Source organism: Eleutherodactylus coqui, chromosome 4 (genome assembly GCF_035609145.1).
Source record: "Eleutherodactylus coqui strain aEleCoq1 chromosome 4, aEleCoq1.hap1, whole genome shotgun sequence".
In the NCBI taxonomy this organism is placed as follows: Eukaryota; Metazoa; Chordata; class Amphibia; order Anura; family Eleutherodactylidae; genus Eleutherodactylus; species Eleutherodactylus coqui.
In genome coordinates, this window is record NC_089840.1 from 184,661,628 (window position 1) to 184,682,524 (window position 20,897).

General features: G+C 41.5%; 1 protein-coding gene across 3 annotated transcripts in view; it reads right to left on the bottom strand.

The window, feature by feature from the left end:
* Positions 1 to 20,897, bottom strand: part of LDB3 (LIM domain binding 3) — a 93,813-nt gene that overhangs the window by 44,537 nt on the left and 28,379 nt on the right. For all 3 annotated transcript variants that reach the window (XM_066600462.1, XM_066600460.1, XM_066600461.1), the window contains exon 3: positions 9,458 to 9,609. In XM_066600462.1, the coding sequence (XP_066456559.1) occupies positions 9,458 to 9,609 (152 nt within the window). The remainder of the gene's footprint in view (positions 1 to 9,457; positions 9,610 to 20,897) is intronic.

Below are 20,897 nucleotides of genomic sequence, written 5' to 3' on the forward strand. Positions count from 1 at the left end.
GGTGTGGGCCAGCCATGGATTTCATCTCTTCAATTGAGTTTAGTTAAAGGGGCGAAATGTACAGCGGGTCTACACCAACATCCGAGTCAAAATCGGTATAAAAATCAGATGACTATTGGCTGTGTAAATATGAACGATGGCCTGTTTACTGTGAATGGATATGGGCTGGCGGCAACGATCTCCAGCCGTCTCCACCTCCATTCACTGAGTGATCCTCACTTCTGTGTGAAAACAAAAGTGCCTGATAGTCGTCCCGTGTAAAAAGACGCAGCATGCTCTATTTTACCGCAGATTCCATGTGTATGGGCTACATTGATCTCTATGGATGCGTTCGATCCGCAATACATGCGCAATTAACATTGCTTATGGACGCCAATTCGTACGCATGTTGCTAGGAGATCAGATACAAATGGTATAAAGAAGGCAGGAATTTGTGGTTAGACAATGCAGGACAGAGTCTGGGGTGTAACACACTCATCTAGACTGCTGTCTGCAGCCTCTGCTTATTCTTCTGCGCTCTTCCTCCACAAGAATTTTTTAACCCCTTAGTGACCGGGCTTTTTTGCTTTTTTCCATTTTTGTTTTTTCCTACTCCCCTTTAAAAAATCGTAGCTCCTTTATTTATCCATCGACGTTGCTGTATGAGGGCTTGTTTTTTGCGGGACGAGTTGTATTTTTCAATGGCACTATTTATTGTACCATATAATGTACTGAAAAACTTTTTAAAAATTCTTAGCGGAGAGAAATGGAAAAAAAACCCCGACATTCCACCATCTTTCGGTGCGTCCTGTTTCTACGACGCACAAACTGCAACAAAAACGACCTGATATTTTTATTCTATGGGTCAGTACGATTACTACAATACCAAACTTATATAGTATTGTTTTTGCTGTAGTACTTGTATTTTTTTTTTAAGATATTAAATTTTTTTCAATTATTTTCTGCGGTCATTTTGTGCGCGTGATAACTTTTTTATTTTTCCCTCGACGTAGTTGAGCAAGGGCTCATTTTTTGCGGGATGTCCTGAAGTTTCAATTTGGAATACATACGACTTTTTAATCGCTTTTTATTGCGTTTTTTCTGGGAGACAGGGTAACTAAAAAAATGCATTTCTGGCGTTCTTTATTTTTTTTTCGGACAACGTTCACCGTGCAGAAAAAATAATGCACTACTTTGATAGATCAGACTTTTACGGACGCGGCGTTATCAAATGCATATTTTTATTTTAGGATTTAGATTTTTTAATAATAGATATGGCAAAAGGGGGGTGATTTAAACTTTTATAACTTTTTTTTTTTTTTACAATTTAAAAACTTTATTGATCTTTTTTTTTACTTTACTTTGAAGTCCCCCTGGGGGACTTTAACATGCGATGCTTTGATCGCTCCTGCAGTATGACGTAATGCTATAGCATTACGTCATACTGCTTTTTTACAGGCAGTCTTTCAAGCCACCCTGTGTGGATGGCTTGTTAGGCAGTCTGCTAAGGCAGCCCTGGGGCCATTCATTAGGCCCCCGGCTGCCATGACACCTGCACGGATCCCCCGATCTCACCGCGGGGGGGGGGGGGCCGTGCGGGACCCCCAAACAACGTTCGGAGGATTTAAATGCCGCTGTCAGAATTGACAGCGGCATTTAAAGGGTTAATAGCCGCGATCGGCCAAACGGCCGAGCGCGGCTATTGCCCGCGGGTGTCAGCTGTAAACAGCTGACGCCCGCGCTGTATGGAGGGGGATAGCGGCGCTACCTCCCTCCATACACGTCCTGTAGCTGCAGGACGTAAAAACACTATGGCCCGGTCGTTAAGGGGTTAAAATATTTTAAATGGTTAATAATACTTCCAAATAAAGTACTATAAACCAGCCAAACCAAGAGAGCAGTATCCCATCCTGAAGACTCGCAGAACAGCTCTGACCACAACAGCACAAAGGAATGTCACCTGGGCAGTTGACTGAGCGATGGAAGGGTGTACCCAGGGGTTAAGCCACTTTCTGATGTCATTCCTTGCATTCTGTTTTCCATGCGAACAATACGCTGTCCATCCATGTACATCCAAGCGAAAAACACACACATGTGCGACGATACGCAATTTGTTTCCTTGATCATTCACAGGATATCTGCACTGTGGATATCTGCACGCCGAATCCTGTCCGCTCATTTTAGCTCTGCCTAAAGTATAGAATTTTGCAAGAGTTTCCATTGGTACCATTTGGGAGTGAATATGACTTTTAATTTTTGTTGCTGTATTGTTTTGCAAAAAACAGCAATTCTGACATTGTTTAATTTTTAGTTTTTTATGTTGCTTACCATGTGGGATAACAGGTAGAGATGAGCGAGCACCAAAATGGTCGAGTGCTCGTTACTCGAGTCGAACTTCCCGCGATGCTTGAGGGTTCGTTTCGAGTAATGAACCCCATTAAAGTAGAGATGAGCGAGCGTACTCGGAAAAGCACTACTCGCTCGAGTAATTTGCTTTATCCGAGTATCGCTGTGCTCGTCCCTGAAGATTCGGGTGCCGGCACGGAGCGGGGAGCTGCAGGGGAGAGCGGGGAGGAACGGAGGGGAGATCTTTCTCTCCCTCTCTCCCGCCCGCTCTCCCCTGCTCCCCGCTGCGACTCACCTGTCAGCCGCAGCGGCACCCGAATCTTCAGGGACGAGCACAGCGATACTCAGATAAAGCAAATTACTTGAGCGAGTAGTGCTTTTCCGAGTACGCTCGCTCATCTCTACATTAAAGTCAATGGGCAACTCGAGCATTTTTGTATATCGCCGATGCTCGCTAAGATTTTCATTTGTGAAAATCTGGGAAATTCACAAAAGTGATGGGAACGACACAGAAACGGATAGGGCAGGCGAGGGTCTACATGTTCGGTTGCATCTCAAGTTCCCAGGTCCCACTATTAAGCCACAATAGCGGCAAGAGTGGGCCCCCCCCCCCGCACTCTCAGCATAAAGATCATTCTCCTCTGCCACAGCTGTAACAGAGGTGGCAGAGAAGAACGATGTTAGCCCATTGAATTCAATGGAGCCGGCAATACAGCCAGCTCCATTGAAAGCAATGGGCTGCTGCGAGCGCGGGATGAATTTTCGGGAAGGGCTTAAAAATATAAGCCCTTACCTGAAAATCATCCTAAAATGTGTAAAAATAAAAAAAAAATGTATACTCACCTTTCCGCTGAAGCCGGAGTTCAGCCGCGTCTGGCCGGCAGTTCTCCTGAACTGCTCTGAGTAGTATTCAGCAGCCGGGGATTTAAAATCCCTGCCTGCTGAATGAGCTGCCTCTGATTGGTCACAGCCTCACCAATCAGAGGCAGCTCTCACTCACACCCATTCATGAATTCATGAATGGGTGAGTGAGTGCTGCCTCTGATTGACAGCTGAGAGCTGCCCCTGATTGGTCCCTGCGCTGAGCCAATCAGAGGCAGCACTCACCCATTCATGAATTCATGAATGGGTGTGAGTGAGAGCTACCTCTGATTGGTGAGGCTGTGACCAATCAGAGGCAGCTCATTCAGCAGGCGGGGATTTTAAATCCCCGGCTGCTGAATACTACTATTTAGAGCAGTTCAGGAGAACTGCCGGTCAGACGCGGCTGAACTCCGGCTGCAGCGGAAAGGTGAGTATACATTTTTTTATTTTTTTTTTACACATTGTAGGATGATTTTCAGGTAAGGGCTTATATTTTTAAGCCCTTCCCGAAAATTCATCCCGCACTCGCCGGCAGCCCATTGCTTTTAATGGAGCCGGCTGTATTGCCGGCTCCATTGAATTCAATGGGCTAACATCGTTCTTCTCTGCCACAGCTGTTACAGCTATGGCAGAGGAGAACGATCTTTATGCTGACATATTTTTTTATTTTTTATTTTTACACATTTTAGGATGATTTTCAGGTAAGGGCTTATATTTTTAAGCCCTTCCCGAAAATTCATCCTGGGATCGCCGGCAGCCCATTGCTTTCAATGGAGCCGGCTGTATTGCCGGCTCCATTGAATTCAATGGTCAGTGCTCGTTTAATCAAGACGAGTACCGCGTGGTGCTCATCTCGAGTAACGAGCATCTCCAGCACCCTAATACTCGAACGAGCATCAAGCTCGGACGAGTATGCTCGCTCATCTCTAATAACAGGCATAATATTTGTACAGTATGGGTCTTTATGAATGCGGCCACATGTAATATATATTTTTCCCCATTATAAAGGGTGTTTGTAGGTAGGTTCCTCTTTAATAAACTTTATTTAATTTTTTTACATGTTTTTTGTTCCTCAAGGGAATTCGAGTATGTGGCAAGATCTGATAGGCTAGCTTGCTTAGCAAATCCAGAGGCCCTAATCAGGCTTTCGGCTGCTCTGCGATTGCATCACGGGCTGCCGATGGATGACAGGGAAAGCACCCCCCTCTCACCTGCTTACATGCGGCGATCGCTAATGATCACAGCAAGTAAGGGGTTAAATGGTTAGGAAGAAGGTCTCTTCACCCCCAGCCATTAGAGTTGGAGCCCGGCTGTCAGTAGACAGCTGATTTCTGGCTCTTGCCAACACGGCACTCTCATGCCAGCATTAGTGTAGGCCACCATATATTTACGTCAGCCTAGACTAAGAGCCCTTAGTCAATGCTATACAAACATGTACGGTTGGTCACTAATGGGTTAAGAGAGAACACTTGAAATGCTTGCATATTAGTAGTATCACTCATAAACCTAAATTGCTGGTTTAGATATCATTTCAGCCATTTATGATAGGCTCCTCTTTATAAAGAAAGGGAAGGGTTGTAGAATCTTAATCTTCTCATATAATATGAATTACTTCTCAGTTTCGTGTTGGTTGTAACAGTTCTATGTAATTTTAATAGAACAAGCTTTATTGATATTCTAGTTTATCCCAAACCTCAGAAGGAGAACAAACTTAAAGGAAAATAAGGTAAGGTGTGTGTGTGTGTGTGTGATGGGGAGGGGGGGGGGGGGGGGGGTCGTGAATATACACATGACGTACACATGGCTTTTCCTTAGAATGGACCATGAATGTGTGATTGATGAGGATTCAAACAGCATCCCAGATTTTGTATATCAGAAGATATTGATAAACTCTTTCTACATCAGATGGCCACGCTCTCAAAAAAGCATGACACAGTGATTATGGGAGATTTTAACTATCCAGACATTTGTTGGGAATCTTTCTCAGGTAAAAGTAATGGATCCAACAAATTCTTATCCGCTCTTGCTGACAACGTTATCTTCCAAAAAGAGAAAACAAGGTGATCTGGAAGGAGGGGGGAATATCTAAAGAAGAATATAATGCAGTCCTCAGAAACTGTAGGGCAAATGTCAGAAAAGCTAAAGCTAATAATGAATTGAAGCTTTCAACAGAGGCCAAAAACAATAAAAAAGCTTTGGGGGATATGTCAAAAGCAAAAAAAAGTCAAAGATGCTATTGCATGCTTACAAGATGAAAATGGTGAATTGGTTAAGAATGTGTTCTCTCAGAAAGTAGATGGAACATCAACTGATCATCCCTGTGCTATTGGGGGGGAAAGAATGCAGATTATCTATAAGCAGAGAGCTGGTGAGGGAATACATAGCTAACTTAAATGAATTCTAGTCTCAAGGTCCAGATGAATTACATCCTAGGATACTAAAGGAAGCAGCGGAGGTAAGTGCTTAACCACTCGCCATAATCTTTGAAAATTCCTGGAGAACAGGAGAAGTCCCAGAATATTGGAAAAGTGCAAATGATGTCGGTATCTTTAAAAAAAGGCAAGAAGGTGGATCCAGGAAACTACAGGCCTGTGAGCCTGACTTCTACACCGGGAAAGATCTTTGAACTAATTATTAAACAGCATGTATGCAAGTACTTGGATGAAAATGGAGTAATTAACCAGAGCCAGCGTGGGTTTGTGACAAACAAGTCATGCCAGATGAATCTAATTTCCTTCTATGACAGAATCACTGACTGGGTTGATCAGGGAAATGTGGTAGATATAGTATATCTTGACTTTAGTAAAGCATTTGACTAAGTATCTCATACCATCCTTATTGAAAAAAATGATCAAATATGGGATTGACAAGACAACTGTTAGGTGGATTCACAACTAGCTGAGTGATCGTACTCAAAGAAGCTGCACATCCAAGTGAAAGAATGTATCAAGTGGGGTACCACAAGGCTCTGTCCTAGGCCCAGTGTTGTTCAACATTTTTATAAATGATCTGGAGGAGGGAATTGATGGGAAACTGATCAAATTTGTCGACAACACAAAGCTAGGAGGGATAGCCAGCACTAGGGAAGAGAGAGAGAGAGTATTCAAAAACATCTAGAAAAGCTTGAACAGTGGGTGGAGAATAACAGAATGGTATTTAATAAGGAGAAATGCAAAGTCCTACATCTGGGCAAGAAAAATGAAAAAAAGCACATACAGAATGGGAGGAATTGGGCTAAGTAGCAGCACATATGAAAAAGACTTGGGTATACTAATAGATCATAGACTGAACATGAGTCAACAATGTGATACTGCAGCCAAAAAGGCAAACACAATTCTGGGATGTATTAAGAGAAGCATAGAGTCTAGATCACATGAAGTAATTATCCCCCTCTAATCTTCCTTAGTCAGACCTCATCTGGAATACTGTGTCCAGTTCTTGGCGTCCCACTTTAAAAAAGACATTGAAAAACTGGAGCAAGTTCAGAGAAGAGTTACCAGGATGGTGAGCAGTCTGCAAATCATGTCCTGTGAGGAACAGTTAAAGGATCTGGAAATGTTTAGCTTGCAAAAAAGAAGGCTGAGAAGAGACTTAATAGCTGTCTACAAATATCTGAAGTGCTGTCACAGTGTAGAGATATCAGTCCTATTCTCTTCTGCACAAGGAAAGACTAGAAGCAATGGGATGAAACCGAAAGGGAGGAGACACAAATTGGATATTAGAAAAAACTTTCTGACAGTGAGGGTGATCAATGAGTGGAAGAGGTTACCACGGGAGGTGGTGAGTTCTCCTTCAACAGAAGTGTTCAAGCAAAGGCTTGGCAAATTTTTTTTCTTGGATGATTTAGGGAATCCTGCATTGAGCAGGGGGTTGGCCCAGATGACCCTGGGGGTCCCTTCCAACTCTACCATTTTATAATTCTATGAATCTATGAATCTCCCCTCCCATAGTGAGCTCCACAATTCCTTCCATTATTACCCAGGCACTGAGGCCCATTCATATGTTAACTCAGCTCTATGTATATGAAGTCACAGCCCATCAATCTATTGATTGGTGGGGTCCAGGGAGTTGGACCTTTCCCAAGTATACGTCGGCCACATTTATTAAAAAAACACCTTTTCGTCTTTATTTTTTTAATCAGCATTGGAAGAGACAAGAAAGAAAATATTTGTTCACATCATCAATCATTGCAAGTATGAAATGTTGTTTTGTATAATGTACATACTACCTTATTTATCCCTTTAAGACATTTTGCAGAGATTACATAATTTTTTTATTGATCACAACTACTTCTGTCTGCCTCCTATTGCTGAACCTGCAGTACTTTTATGTTGTCCATCCACAATTTCACAATACAATTTGTGAATAGAAACACCTAAGAATTGTCTATAATCTAGCCTGTATTGTTTACTGCTTGCCTCTTGTATAGTCCATCTTCAGATGTCCTTTGTAGCTGCAAATACTGAGAAATTGCTTGAAGCACAACCTATAACTTTTCTTTATTTGGGTTAGAAGCAAAGTGGTGTTATGTGAAATATACGCATTGTCTGTGTTCAATAAAACTATTTTTCAGCCACCTTAAATATTTGCTGATGCTTTGTTGAGTATTTTCAATTGTTGTATTGGCCTTGGTTCTCATAATATTGTATTTTAGTATAAGAAGTTGAAGGTTTCCGTTAAACTTTTTTTAACTAGGAAAAAATACGTCGACCAACCCACCAAGGGCTCTTGTGATATGTAAGTATATAACTAGTAATTATTAGGAAATTATAGTACCAGTGTTTCTGGTGGTGCAATGCGCCACACAGCTGTACTACATGCTACATCCATCCTGATCCCTAGACATCCCACACACAGCTCGACTACATCCATCTTGACCCCACACATCACACAGCTCTACTACATCCATCCTGCCCTCACACATCACACAGCTCTACTACATCCATCCTGACATCACACATCACACAGCTCTACTACATCCATCCTAACCTCACACATCACACAGCTGTACTACATCCAACCTGATTCCCAGACATCACACACAGCTCAACTACATCTATGCTGATTCCCACAAATGACACACACAGCTCTACTACATCCATGCTGATTCACACAAATGACACATACAGCTATACTACATCCATCCTGATTTCCACACATTACACAAACAGCACTACTACATCCATGCTGATTCTCACAAATGACACACACAGCTCTACTACATTCATCCTGATTCCCACAAACCACACAAACAGCTTTGGTACATCCACATCCATCCTGATTTCCAGACATCACCAGCACAGCAGATTCCTGGATACAGTGATCCCTGACTCCACCAACACAGGTGATCAAATGACCTCATCACAGGTCGTGGTCAACACAGGTCTTGGTTGCTGCTGTCAGCTTATCCAGTGTACAGTACTTTCTACTAAACTGCAGAATAGCTCCTTCCACAGCAGCGCTAGGCACATTTAATTGACATCACTGCAGGTCCTTCAGCTTGCCAGATCTCTGTGGTGGTGGTAGCTCGGTGTCTCCTGTCAGGACCGCTGAGTTGTGTCTGAGATAATAATGACTTAGTTTTATTTTGTCATTTTTGTCGTCCCCTTCCAAGAGCCCTAACTGTGTTCTTCTTCTTTCGCTCAAGCTCTGTGTTTCATATATGCTGTAGGACCTGCGATGACATCACCAGGGGTGAAGCATGAGAAGCACCCACACACATACATACTAACGTACAAGTGGTCGTTAGTAGTTTGACTAGAAGTTCAGGTATATAGTGCAATTACTGAAAAACAAAAAACATAAATGGACCCCAATAAGATAAAATCTCTAATTTATGTGCTTTGGTTAGGTCATTGGAATAGCATTGAAAAGAAATGAATGGGCAGAAGGGAATAAGCTGTTGCCATACTCTTTGGAAGCTGCATATTTCTTATAGGAATAAAGACTGGGCATGTTAAGATCCAACATGGCCAATCCTTTTTCTCTGACATCCATTGAAAAACACTCCGGAGACCCATACACAAAACTAATCTTTTATCGGCTGTCCATAGCGTGCACGTTTATTACATGAAAGTTTCTGGTGAATACATTATGGATACGGCTCAACTGCAAAGTGTCTTGTATACAATCAAACTTTACACTGTATAACCAAATGGTAGAATGGGAGCTTACAGTTGGCAGCATAAACAATATTAGTTTACATTCTGTGATATTATACACACTATTTTATGCACTTTTAGTTGTAAAGTACCTAAACAAGACTTACTTTTGTAGGGTGAGGCCCAGATTGTAGCTAGCAGACTTGATTTTATTCTGGGCCTCTAAATGTGTCATACCATCTGTGCTAACTCCATCAATGGCCACCACCATGTCTCCCTGGTTTACATTGGACTGTGCTGCTTTACTGCCTGGAGTTACCTGGTAAAAAAAAATCAAAATAATTAAATTATATAAAATAAGTTAAGAAGTTTGACAAATATTTCAAATTGGAGAATCAGAGATGCAATCTTACTGCTATATATTTGGTTAAGCAGCAGCAATAGTCTATCATTTGTCAGAATGTTGGACACAATTAAATCATGTATGGTATAGATATCATAGGCAATATAGACAATATCATCAGAAAAATTGACTTTAAAGAGGTTTTATCAGGATCACAGGATAGCGGATAACTTACTGATCGGTGGGGGTTTAAACGGTTAGACTGCCACCGATCTCGAGAATGGGAATCCCATGTCACCCGTTTTCCTCACTCCAGGCTTACTGCAACCCCTGCAGTAAGGAGGGGGCTGAATGGTCCTGCAAGTGTTCTGTCACTCCATTCACTTTCAGTGGGACTGCTGGAGATAGCCAAGTGGCAAGTATTTGGGTATTTCCATTAGATGAATTTCTGTCAAATCAATTTAGTGGCAGCGCCATGCATACTCAGCCAGCACTCATTCCCCCACAGATTAGCAAGTTCTGTGGTTAGACAATAGCTTATGATCCTGGTACAACCCCTTTAAAAAATGAAGAATATATTCCTTAATAAGGCAATAGCTTCCACACCAATGATTACATTAAGATGCTTAAGAAAATAAAATTACTTAGAAGGAATTTCAGCAATGTCAGCTACCCTCTCAACGTGATATCTAAAGACTGCTGTTTATTTTCATGCTTCTAGTACTCTTCAGCTCACAAATGATGAACTTTAGAACTCAAAATAATGAGAATACAAAACCTGGGCTAGTTGACAGAAAGCCACAAGAGTACTGCTACTACAGTTGACATATTGATAGCATTGTGTATATACATTGGCCCCATGGAATATAAAAGACAACTTTCATCTGAACATACTTTATTAAAACCACACTTGGATCAGTTGAATTCTGGGTAATTAATTGTAATTAATTCCAGTTAATTTTACGTTCATAGTGCCATGGCTGTCCAGGCTGTGTGGGTTCTCTACATAGGGTCTGGACAGGATTCCTCATACCTCCAGCCTGAGCTCAGCACTATCTATATATTGAAGCTGGGCTAACCTAGAGGCATTAAACAACTCCATAGAATATGCCATAAATGTCTGACAGGTGGGGATTCCAATTCTGGGACCAGCATGTACTGGGAGAACAGGGAACTCCGGATCTTCTTTCTACCAGGGAACATGATGACCACATCTTGGCAAAAAATGAATGGAGTTTGGTTGGCTGTTTCTGTATCTCCCATAGACCCTAACTGAGAGACGCCACACTCCTCATTCACCTCCTGGATCTTTTCTGGCCAAAAGGTAGCTGGGGCTCCAAAGGATGTACTGCCTTTTCAATTTCGACTCTTAAATAAAGCTGTAATGCTGCTCATTTTGTAACATATGAGTGTCTCTAAAAATCCATTTATATTTTAGTCAGCCTCACATTTCATTATTTCAACAACTGATAATACCATTTTAAAACAAGAACAATGCATTCTCCATGTAAGACTTTTCATGGATTGCATTTGAAAGCATTAGTGTGAATGCTTATGTTTATGGCCAGATCTTTTGGGTATTTCTTGAGACACTTCAGGCTCAGCCAAGTGATGACTGACTGAATTGATGATAGCTATCAATACATTCAGCTCCATTTGCAAGCAAACAGACTTTTTCTTCACTTGGGTAAAAGTTTCTGTTTACTGCCCTAGCCTCATATTTAAATACCCTGACCCACGCAGATTTGCTTATTAATACAATAACCTCACCCCCATCTACCTGCTATGCACAGATCATAAGCTGATCACATAAAAGACCATGTTTAAGAATGCTACTAGAGATGAGCGAACGTACTCGTTTCGAGTAATTACTCGATCGAGCACCGCAATTTTCGAGTACTTCCGTACTTGGGTGAAAAGGTTCGGGGGGGTGCCGGGGGGCGGGGGGAGGCGTGGTGGAGTGGGGGGTAGCAGCGGGGAACAGGGGGGAGCCCTCTCTCCCCCCCCCCACTCCCCGCTGCAACACCCCACTCACCCACGGCGCCCCCCGAATCTTTTCGCCCAAGTACGGAAGTACTGGAAAATCGCGGCGCTCGCGTGAAAAAGGGGCGTGGCCGAGTAGGTTCGCTCATCTCTAAATGCTACATATAAATATATTTTATATACAGTATACATTTTGTACTCATTTGAAAAACAATATGTCTATAGTTTGGGAACCGCACTTGAACCGGTGAACGCTACAAAAACATGAACGTTTTAAAATCTAAATAATTTTTAGACAACATGAATGACGACAGTGTTAAATGTCTCATTGTAAAGAGGAACGAATGTACCTAGCAACAAAAGTCAGACCTTGGTATGAGGTTATCGGGTGATCCAATAGCGCCGCCATCTTGCGTTACTAAAATTGTAGTGGCTAAAAATTAGTGTAGCTCTGGACTCCAGCATGCTATCAAGTCGTGAGAGGTGTTGTGTGATTCATCTCAGTAAGTTCTACAAGTATATGGTAAAAAAGCAAACAGTAAACATTTGAGAAAATCGTGGTGTAAAGAAGTGCAAAAACGTTCTTTCTTTGCAAAATGTTGCGGCATATGGCCAATAAATGTCTTCAAAGTAATCAAAATAATCGAAAATGCATTCAAGAGGATAGAGTGGCTCGTGAGAATTACAGAAAGTCTAAAATCACTAATGCTGAATGTGAAAAGGCTTATCAGGTGTGTTTCAAAGTTAAGGTGGCTGAGCGTCACATCTCTATCTCTGATCTCTAAATGCTGCTGTTCGGGGGAATGATGTCTGACTCTGAGAAAGTCAGTAAAAACATGATAGTCAACAGACAAGTGCCCATCATACTAGGTGGAGATTTTAGTGATGATGCCAAACTGAATTTACACACTTTAAGCTTCCTGAAAATGCATTTTAATTTAGATTATCTGCCCATCGCATCGCCCTCAACTCTGGTGGTACAAATACGGATTTAAATTTCACCCATATTATTGACATCGATCTCTTATCAGATGTATGTTACTTCTCATATCAAAGACACGTTGGACATCCACTTTGTTTGGAGGCTGTGGACATTTCTTTAGAATTAAATGAAATTTCCAAAATAAAATTTCAAATCTCTATTGACCAGGCAATTGTTTTCAACAATACCTATCATGTGGTTCGAATTCTACGCCCCTGAAGACTTGCAGCCGTGACCCCAACACAGCCCCATTTAACTATTTTTTTGTATATACAATTATGGACTTTTTCTATATTATTTAAGAGTTTTTACATGTTTTTTGAAAGGAGGATGATAATATATTGTTTTAACTAGAATTGATTTGGATATTGCACATCCAATATGTAGTTAGCAGCAAATGATTTCCTATGATCCACCTTAAATTGCAATTAGTGAATAAACAAAAGACGGCCATGCAGCATGGAGGGAGAGGGAGATGATGAGTAGCTCAAATGTAGCCAGCGCACAAACATGTTTGATTGGCTGCTTAGTGTTCCCAAGACAATGGGGTATTTATATCTCCTGTTTCTCACAGATCTCACAAGACCATTACTGCATAATGCAAACGACACGTTGCTGCGCTTTCACTTGAATGCAGGCAAGCTGAAGTATTTGTAGACTCACAATGTTCTACTGAAATATGTTCTTTAAGTACATTACTGGCATACTGCAATGGTTACAAGTCTGGCAGGCAGCATCCTTCTGGGTGTCTGAACCTGCAGCTGGATATATTTCACAGCTCAGAAGTTCATGAACAATTTTAGTAATTTGGTCATAAACTTTATGCATGATATTACCCAGTGTTCAGTGGGTCACCTACGAGGGTAGTTGGCTATCCTTAGAATTGATGCTATTGTGTAAGAATATGCCAAAGTTGGATAAATAATTGAAAATGAAACAATGTAAAGCAAAAATAACGCATTAAAGTTGTAGCCAAAAAAATCTATACAATGTTACAATGTTAAATACTCTTGTATAAAAAAGACAAAAGTTTTAGTGGAGTTATAACTTTATTGGCCAAGCAGAGGACACTTCATCAGGCGGCTGACAAAGAAGGACTGAGAGAAACACACAATATAGAAAAGATGTTACATTACTGTTCTATTCCCACACTTGTATGTAAGCTTCCCACAACTGGCAGCACACGGATACCCATTTGTGTGCTGTCTGATATACAAGTAAAAATAAACGAGAATAGTAAATGCAGTGATTTTTTATCGTCTATCTGAATTGCCTGATAGGCAATTATGGGTCATGGGCTGTGTGGAATACATGGCCAGCACAGAGACCAATTATATGGCCTTATGAATGGGCACTAAGACATTGTACATGGGATGATACATTATTGAGATAAGCCATAGAAATAACACTAAGGTTTTTGCTACAGATGGAAAAGCAATAGAGGTGATAACTTAAGAGTTCACAGATCAGAAGTCCCTCTACAATCACTTCTACATTTATAAAGTAGGAAAACAGCTACCCCCCTACTGCACTAGAGAGAAAGTAGTAATGCAGACTATAGTAACATGTAAATAGTCTACTAGTTATATATGTCATATTAATGGCTTGCATGCCCCCCGAATCCAAATGTCTGTACTCTGTGTCTTAGCCATAGATACCTCTAAAGACCCTTTTACACACTACGATTATTGCTTAAACAACCACATGACTGAACGAACTGCTGACATTTTTGAATAAAATTACTCACACCTAATAATCTGCATTTTCCCTCATTAGTTTATGTAAACTCAGTAGCAGCTAGGTGTGTGTTTGAGTGACAGATTATCTGGCCAGCAGATTCCATTGTCTTTCTCCCTTGCATACACAATGAGTACATTGTCCTCTCCAGGCATTAGTAAACAGTGCACTCATTGTATATGCAAAGCAAAATTATCCATTGTGAAGTCTCTGAAAAGATGGAATGAACTGAATTCAAATAGAATGAATTCTGAGCGGCTTCATGATGGATTTTATGTCGGCTGAAAACCAGCGCTGAACAACAATTGAATGAATAGTGCACGACTACATGTAATGATTATCGCTCGCTTTCGGCCGCTTGAACGAATTTTTAGCGATAATCATTGTATGTAAAAAGTCCTTTACTATCATAGATGCCCTCAAGAGTTGCTCTTGCAAATACCCCCAGACTGCCTGACATTGATGCCCTGATCAGTGCCCATGTTGTTCTGGAGGGATACAGGTGCCAATGTGGGAGATGACATAGGGGATGGGGTTCGAGTCCAGCATTACATGCATCTACTGCTATTGTTCTGCTTATGTGGGAGATAAAGGTGAGGGAGAGAAGAGGAAGAGAACAGTTGCAGTTTGCCCTATGGATAAAACACCCCATGACATTTATTTGGACATCTCCAGTACATTCACTTTAATGCTGCTAAATTGTGACTCTAGTATGCTAATTGCCTACTACTACTACAAATAATAATACCATAGCTTCTATATACAATCAAAAAGCTCTTTGCAGGCAGAGATATTTTCTTGCCCACATTGTTGTGACTTAAATGTCTTTGCAGTCTAAACCTTAGCGATGATTTGAGTTCTGCAATGTCAACCAGTAACAATAGCTTCTTGACTGTCACATGATGTTTCTTAACAGGAATTTGTTTATGTTATAAAACTACTTCTAGGGCTTCCGTGTGAGAGTCATCCTCTTGGACTGTTGGTGGGACATGTTGTTAGATGCTTGTAAAGTAGTAACAAGAAAACTTTCCCTACCGGTAACAATAGAATTGTACGTTTCTCAGAGGTAATTGTTTTACATGTAAACTACGGAAACAATATGGCTCTTTCACAAACTTCTCTTTTTTTAAAATGTACTTATTTTTTAACTTTAAACTCAACCTGCCAGCAGAAATATCAATCTACATCTGCCCCAACATGTATACAGGTCACCCCAAGATCTTACTTTTAATGCTGTGTGCCCTGTTTGTAAATTTTTTTATCTTGAGTCAAAGAGGTGGTCCCACCATTGCTCCGAGTCACTGAATTATCACAAAAACCTGACTTCTCCTTCTGCTCTCCCTGTGTTTTGATGTTAGCATTGGTAGCTCTGAAATCTCGTACATATGCCATGCTACCCTTTGGCAATGTCTTCTCCACACATGTGCGGTGAAGAGAGGAGAATACACCTCATATTACCTCACTTCATTGCACATGTGCGGGGATATTGCAGCCAGATGTAGGACACATGCCAATCACACCAGCACTCGATGAATCAATCACAGTCATTCAATGCGATGGCTATGATTGGTTAATTGAGTGCTGCAGTGATTGGCTGAGCCGCAGCGCTCGAGAACCAATCAGAGCCAGTGCTTCCTGGAGGCGGGATTTTTGAACCCCCTGTCGGGTTGGCTGAAAAGCGGTGGCTGAAGACTACAAACAAGTGCTGCGGAACTGCTGGAGAAGTCCAACGGAGCGGACAGCGCCTGTTAGGTAATGGATTTTTTTTTTTTAAATGTAGCTAGGGCTTATTTTTGGGACAGACAGTAGGGCTTCCTACTGTAAAAGTTGCATCGCACTGCACAAAAAACATGATTTTGTGCGATTCAATGCTACACAAAGAAAGGCTCCATAGCGAAACATGAGCTACAAAACATCGCAAATCGTGGCTCTATATAGCTTGCTGTAATTTTTTTTCTCACAATGTAGCAGCCTACAAAACATCGCTAACGTGAAGGAATCCATTGGAAAGCATGGGCTTCACATACATGTGATTTGTAGCACTGTCGCATCGTGGGAAAATTGCGCAATTTTGTCACCCATGTGAAAGCTGCCTGAGGTAAATTTTGAATAAGCTCATCTACAGAGTAAGCAGCATTTCAGTTTGAAATATTGAAATTGCATTCATTGCATGGCCCTTCAAGATATTGGCAGGATAAACAGCATATATTCTTTCATCTAAGGACCCATGCACATAGCATTTTACAGATCCATAATATAGTACTTACAGCCTGCTATTAACCCATTCTAAACCTTCGAATGCCTCTGATTTTATATACCATATCACATATTCTCCGGGAGAAGAATTGAGTATGGCAGATGCATGCAGCTTTGATGTGTTGAGTCCAAATAAACTAATTGACAAAAAAATTCAAGCACTTAGAATGAGTTGTTGGAATGAAATGAAGCTTTCTTTGTGTGATTGTAATGTTGATATAAGTAAGTGGTTACAATATCAGAGCAAGAGGACAATTTATTGTGGAAGACTACCCCCTTGTAGGGAGGCTCAAGTATCCTGTTTTACCGCCTCTAGCTTAGATACAAGATGTGAAACAGGCAGGCATGGAGGCTCTAGTACCCTGTTGTACTGCCTCTAGCTTGAATACAAAATGTGATACGGGTGGACATGTAGGCTCTAGTACTCTGTTGTACTGCCTCTATCTTGGATACAAAATGTGATACAGGCAGGCATGGAGGCTCTAGTATCATGCTGTACCGCCTCTAGCTTGGACAGAAGATGTGATACGGGCGGCAGGGAAGCTCTAGTACCCTGTTGTACCGCCTCTACCTTGGATACAAAATGTGATACGAGCGGCATGGAGGCTCTAGTACTCCATTGTACCATCACTACCTTAGATAGAAGATGTGATACGGCAAGCATGGAGGCATACAGGTTCCATATAGTATCCTGTGGCATACCACCACATTTGCTGTAACTGAACCTCTAGATCATGCAAACTCATAGGTTGTCCAAGTTGGCAGCCTAGATGGTCCCATACATGTTCTACTGGTGATAAATCTGGTGACTGGGCAGGACATAGAAGTGTGGCATTGTTGTGAAGGCATTCCTCTGACTCCCTTGTGTGGGCATGGCCGAGCATTATCCTGCTGGAAAATGCCTCTTGGAAGCTGCCATAAGAGACAATGTATGTAGCTGCAGGATGTTCTGAACATATCACTGAGCTGTCATTGTCCCTCGTACCACTACTAGGGGTGACCCACTGTCATATGTGGTGTAACGTCGCACTCTATGGCAAAGGCAGAATTGAGGTGCTCACCTCTAGGTCTCCATACATGAACACAGCTGGTGTGAGGGCCCAAATAAACCTGGAATCATCACTGAAGACAACCGAGTTCCACTCCATAGCAATCCTCTTTTGTCATTCACAACACCACTGCAAACGGAGGCAATGGTGGTTGGATGTCAAACGCAGTACACGTAATGGGTGCTGTGAGACCAAATGTCCTTCAACCAAGCACCTGAAAATGGTTGTGACAGACACAAGGACCTGTAACATTAGTGCCAACTGTATCTGGATGGTGGACAATGAAACAGTTGGAACTGCTCGTTCTTGTCGGACGACCAGACGATCCTCTCTACTGGTGGTCTGTTACGAGTGTCCTGCGCCCGGTTGCCTTGTATGAATGCCCTCACACATCCACTGGTCCTTAATCTGCTAACAGTCCAGTTAGAATGGCCCAGGTGGCGGGCAATTCATCAAAAAGATCATCCTGCTTTTAAAACTTGCCCCCCTCTCAAAATTTCTTCTTTGCATCCCATTTGTGACTAGTAACCAACAAGCTCTACACAAGTGAAAAAAAAGGTCACTACACACAAGTAGCCTCAGAGAACCTTTTTATAGGCCAAGGGTGAAATTACTTCTAGGATCTCAGGTGGCAAGACCGTTTATCTAATCATGCTACAACAGGAGTGAACAACATATAATCATTTTGTCAAGGCTGCATCGTCAACAACAGGAGATTCCTCACCATTGAGGCCATCTGACAGTTTCCTAAGCCCTGCCAAAAGACTTATCCCTAGAAGTAAACTTTCTTCTGCTTGACCCCAGAGGCCCATTAGTGTGTCAAAACCTCAGCCTTCGGATGGTCCAGCAGTTTTCTGCTAGGCCTGTGAAACCTTTTACTTGCGTGATTCCTAACTTTATGCTGTCAGTAAAGTGTTTTATATTTAAAATAATCCAAAATTCTGATCCTTACTACCATTTTAATTTCTCTATTTTCTACATGACCATTATATGCCTATTTTTAGTATCAATGAAATACATGTGTTGAACGTTGCCTTCATGAAATATTGTTTATATTGTTCCGCAGTGTCCCGTTAGTTCAACATTCTTGTTCAATGGTCTCTTAAAACATTTAGTAGGCTTTTTTCCTAGTAACGTTAAGAGTCATCATCCTTTATCATAAATGTTAATGTCACGGACAAGTGCAGTGCTAATCCTCTCCTCTTGTATGTATGTTTATTTTTACTGTCACGTGCAGACAAATTGTTCATCTAGTATCCATGTAGTAGAACAGATCCACGACTCTTATCAGGGTCTATATAAAACAGGCATGACTCTATCATTTCTGACTTCTTGCCAGAAAAAGAAGCCCTGCTAACCACTAGCTTCCCCGGGTCTGATGATATTACACGTTCTTTAAAGGTCACACACAACAATGAAGACCTGAGGGTCTCCCAAAGGACAAGGGTGTCATATCTTATTATCAGCTATGCTGTTTACCTTTGAAATTCATCTTCTATTCACCTAACAATGAGTATATTTATAATATACAGTAACCAGAGACCAAGAAGTGGAAGCAAATTTATTTTGCATTTAAAGGGGTTTTCTAAGCAAAAAGTATTGATGACCCATCCTGAGGATTGGTTATCAATAGTTAATTTCTCAGGGGCGGACTGCTCAGGATCTCTGGTAATCAGCTGACTGCCTGGTCCGCCATCAGTTCAACAAGGCTGGACATCATCCGCAGGGACAGGAGCTGAAAGGCCATAGCTAGCTTCTCTCCCAATGAAATCAATGGGAGCTGAAGCCTCCTATTACACTTCCATTGCCTTTTCCAGTCTCGGAGGTGGAAGTGTCGGAAGTGTAAAGTTCTGCTCCCATTCCTAATTACAAGATCCGGCTCTGCTGCACTGACAGCAGGGTGGGTGATTAGCTGGGGTGCCCAGCGATTAATAGTTGATGACTACCTATCTTAAGGATAGGTCATCAATAGTTTTGTTTGAAAACAGTGAATTCTGGTAATAGTCGTCTCATGTACATGCAGCCACCGATAGGGCACTGGGTGAAAAAATTGTTCACTTGTAGTCATTTGGTTTTTAGCTCACCTAAAAATCAAGCGACTATCAGCTCTTGTAAACAGGCAGTTGTTGATCTACAAATGACTGCCTGTTTGCAGTGAATGGAGGCGGGTGGCCAGAAGAGATCTCCGGTGTGCTCTGCCTTCATTCTCTGTATGACTATGACTCCCGGCACGGTTGACAGGCGCTTATGCACCCAACAGTCATCCTATGTGAAGGGACCTTTAATTTACTGGCCAGGGACCTCTCTCTAATTTTATCTCACTGCTTGTTAATTTATTTGTCATTCTACTACTTTTGTTACATTCCCGGCTCAGTACTTTTGGGGCCATAAGCGTACTTATAGGTCTCAAGGTAGCTGATTGATTCCCTTTAATATCATGTCATCGACTAGTACTATTATTCAGATACCACCATTATTAGTTTCTTTTTACAGTAGACTAATTAGCATATAGAAGCTCTTGAGGGAATATAAGTGTCTATGTTTAGTTTAATGGTCATATAGATCAATTAACATTAAAACTGGATACTGAAGGTCATATTGTAGAAATTCAATGTTTAGAAAGATGTGAAGTAAACTTCATGTATCCAAATAAAAAGTCATCATCTACACAGAAAATCTCCCAAGCCTTCTGCACTTAGGAAAATTCTCCTGACCTTCAGAACATCTCTGCTAAAAACAGAGCAAGACTGTCATCACATTCAAGTGAGACTTCACATTGCAGACCCTGATGTACAGGAATTCCAGGAGGTGCTGTGCATTAAAGGCATAGTCACAGGCCCATCGTCTAGATCTATCTACTAGCATGTATCTGACATAATATCATCTTCTGAAGGTGTAATATAAGATATATCATTCGATATTCTGTGACTTGAATAAACCTAAGCCATTGATATCTATGTGAGATGGGTACGTGACGGTCAGCAGCGTCCACACAACTGTTTCAGTAGGCTGTGTGATTATGTCAGGGGGTTCCCTCCCAGGTGCAGAAAACAGCAGGGTGAGGGATTAAACAGACGCTCACCGCAACATTTGCGCATGAACAACTTAGATGTCTTCGTTTTTTTTACTGTTCAAAACTCGCACTGTTGCACATGCAAAAATGAAATGCAGAAAGATAGGGCAGGAATTATCTTTTCTGGTACGTACAAAAAATATGTGCAAGGAAGATAGAGTAAGGCCTATCTTTTCAGAATTGT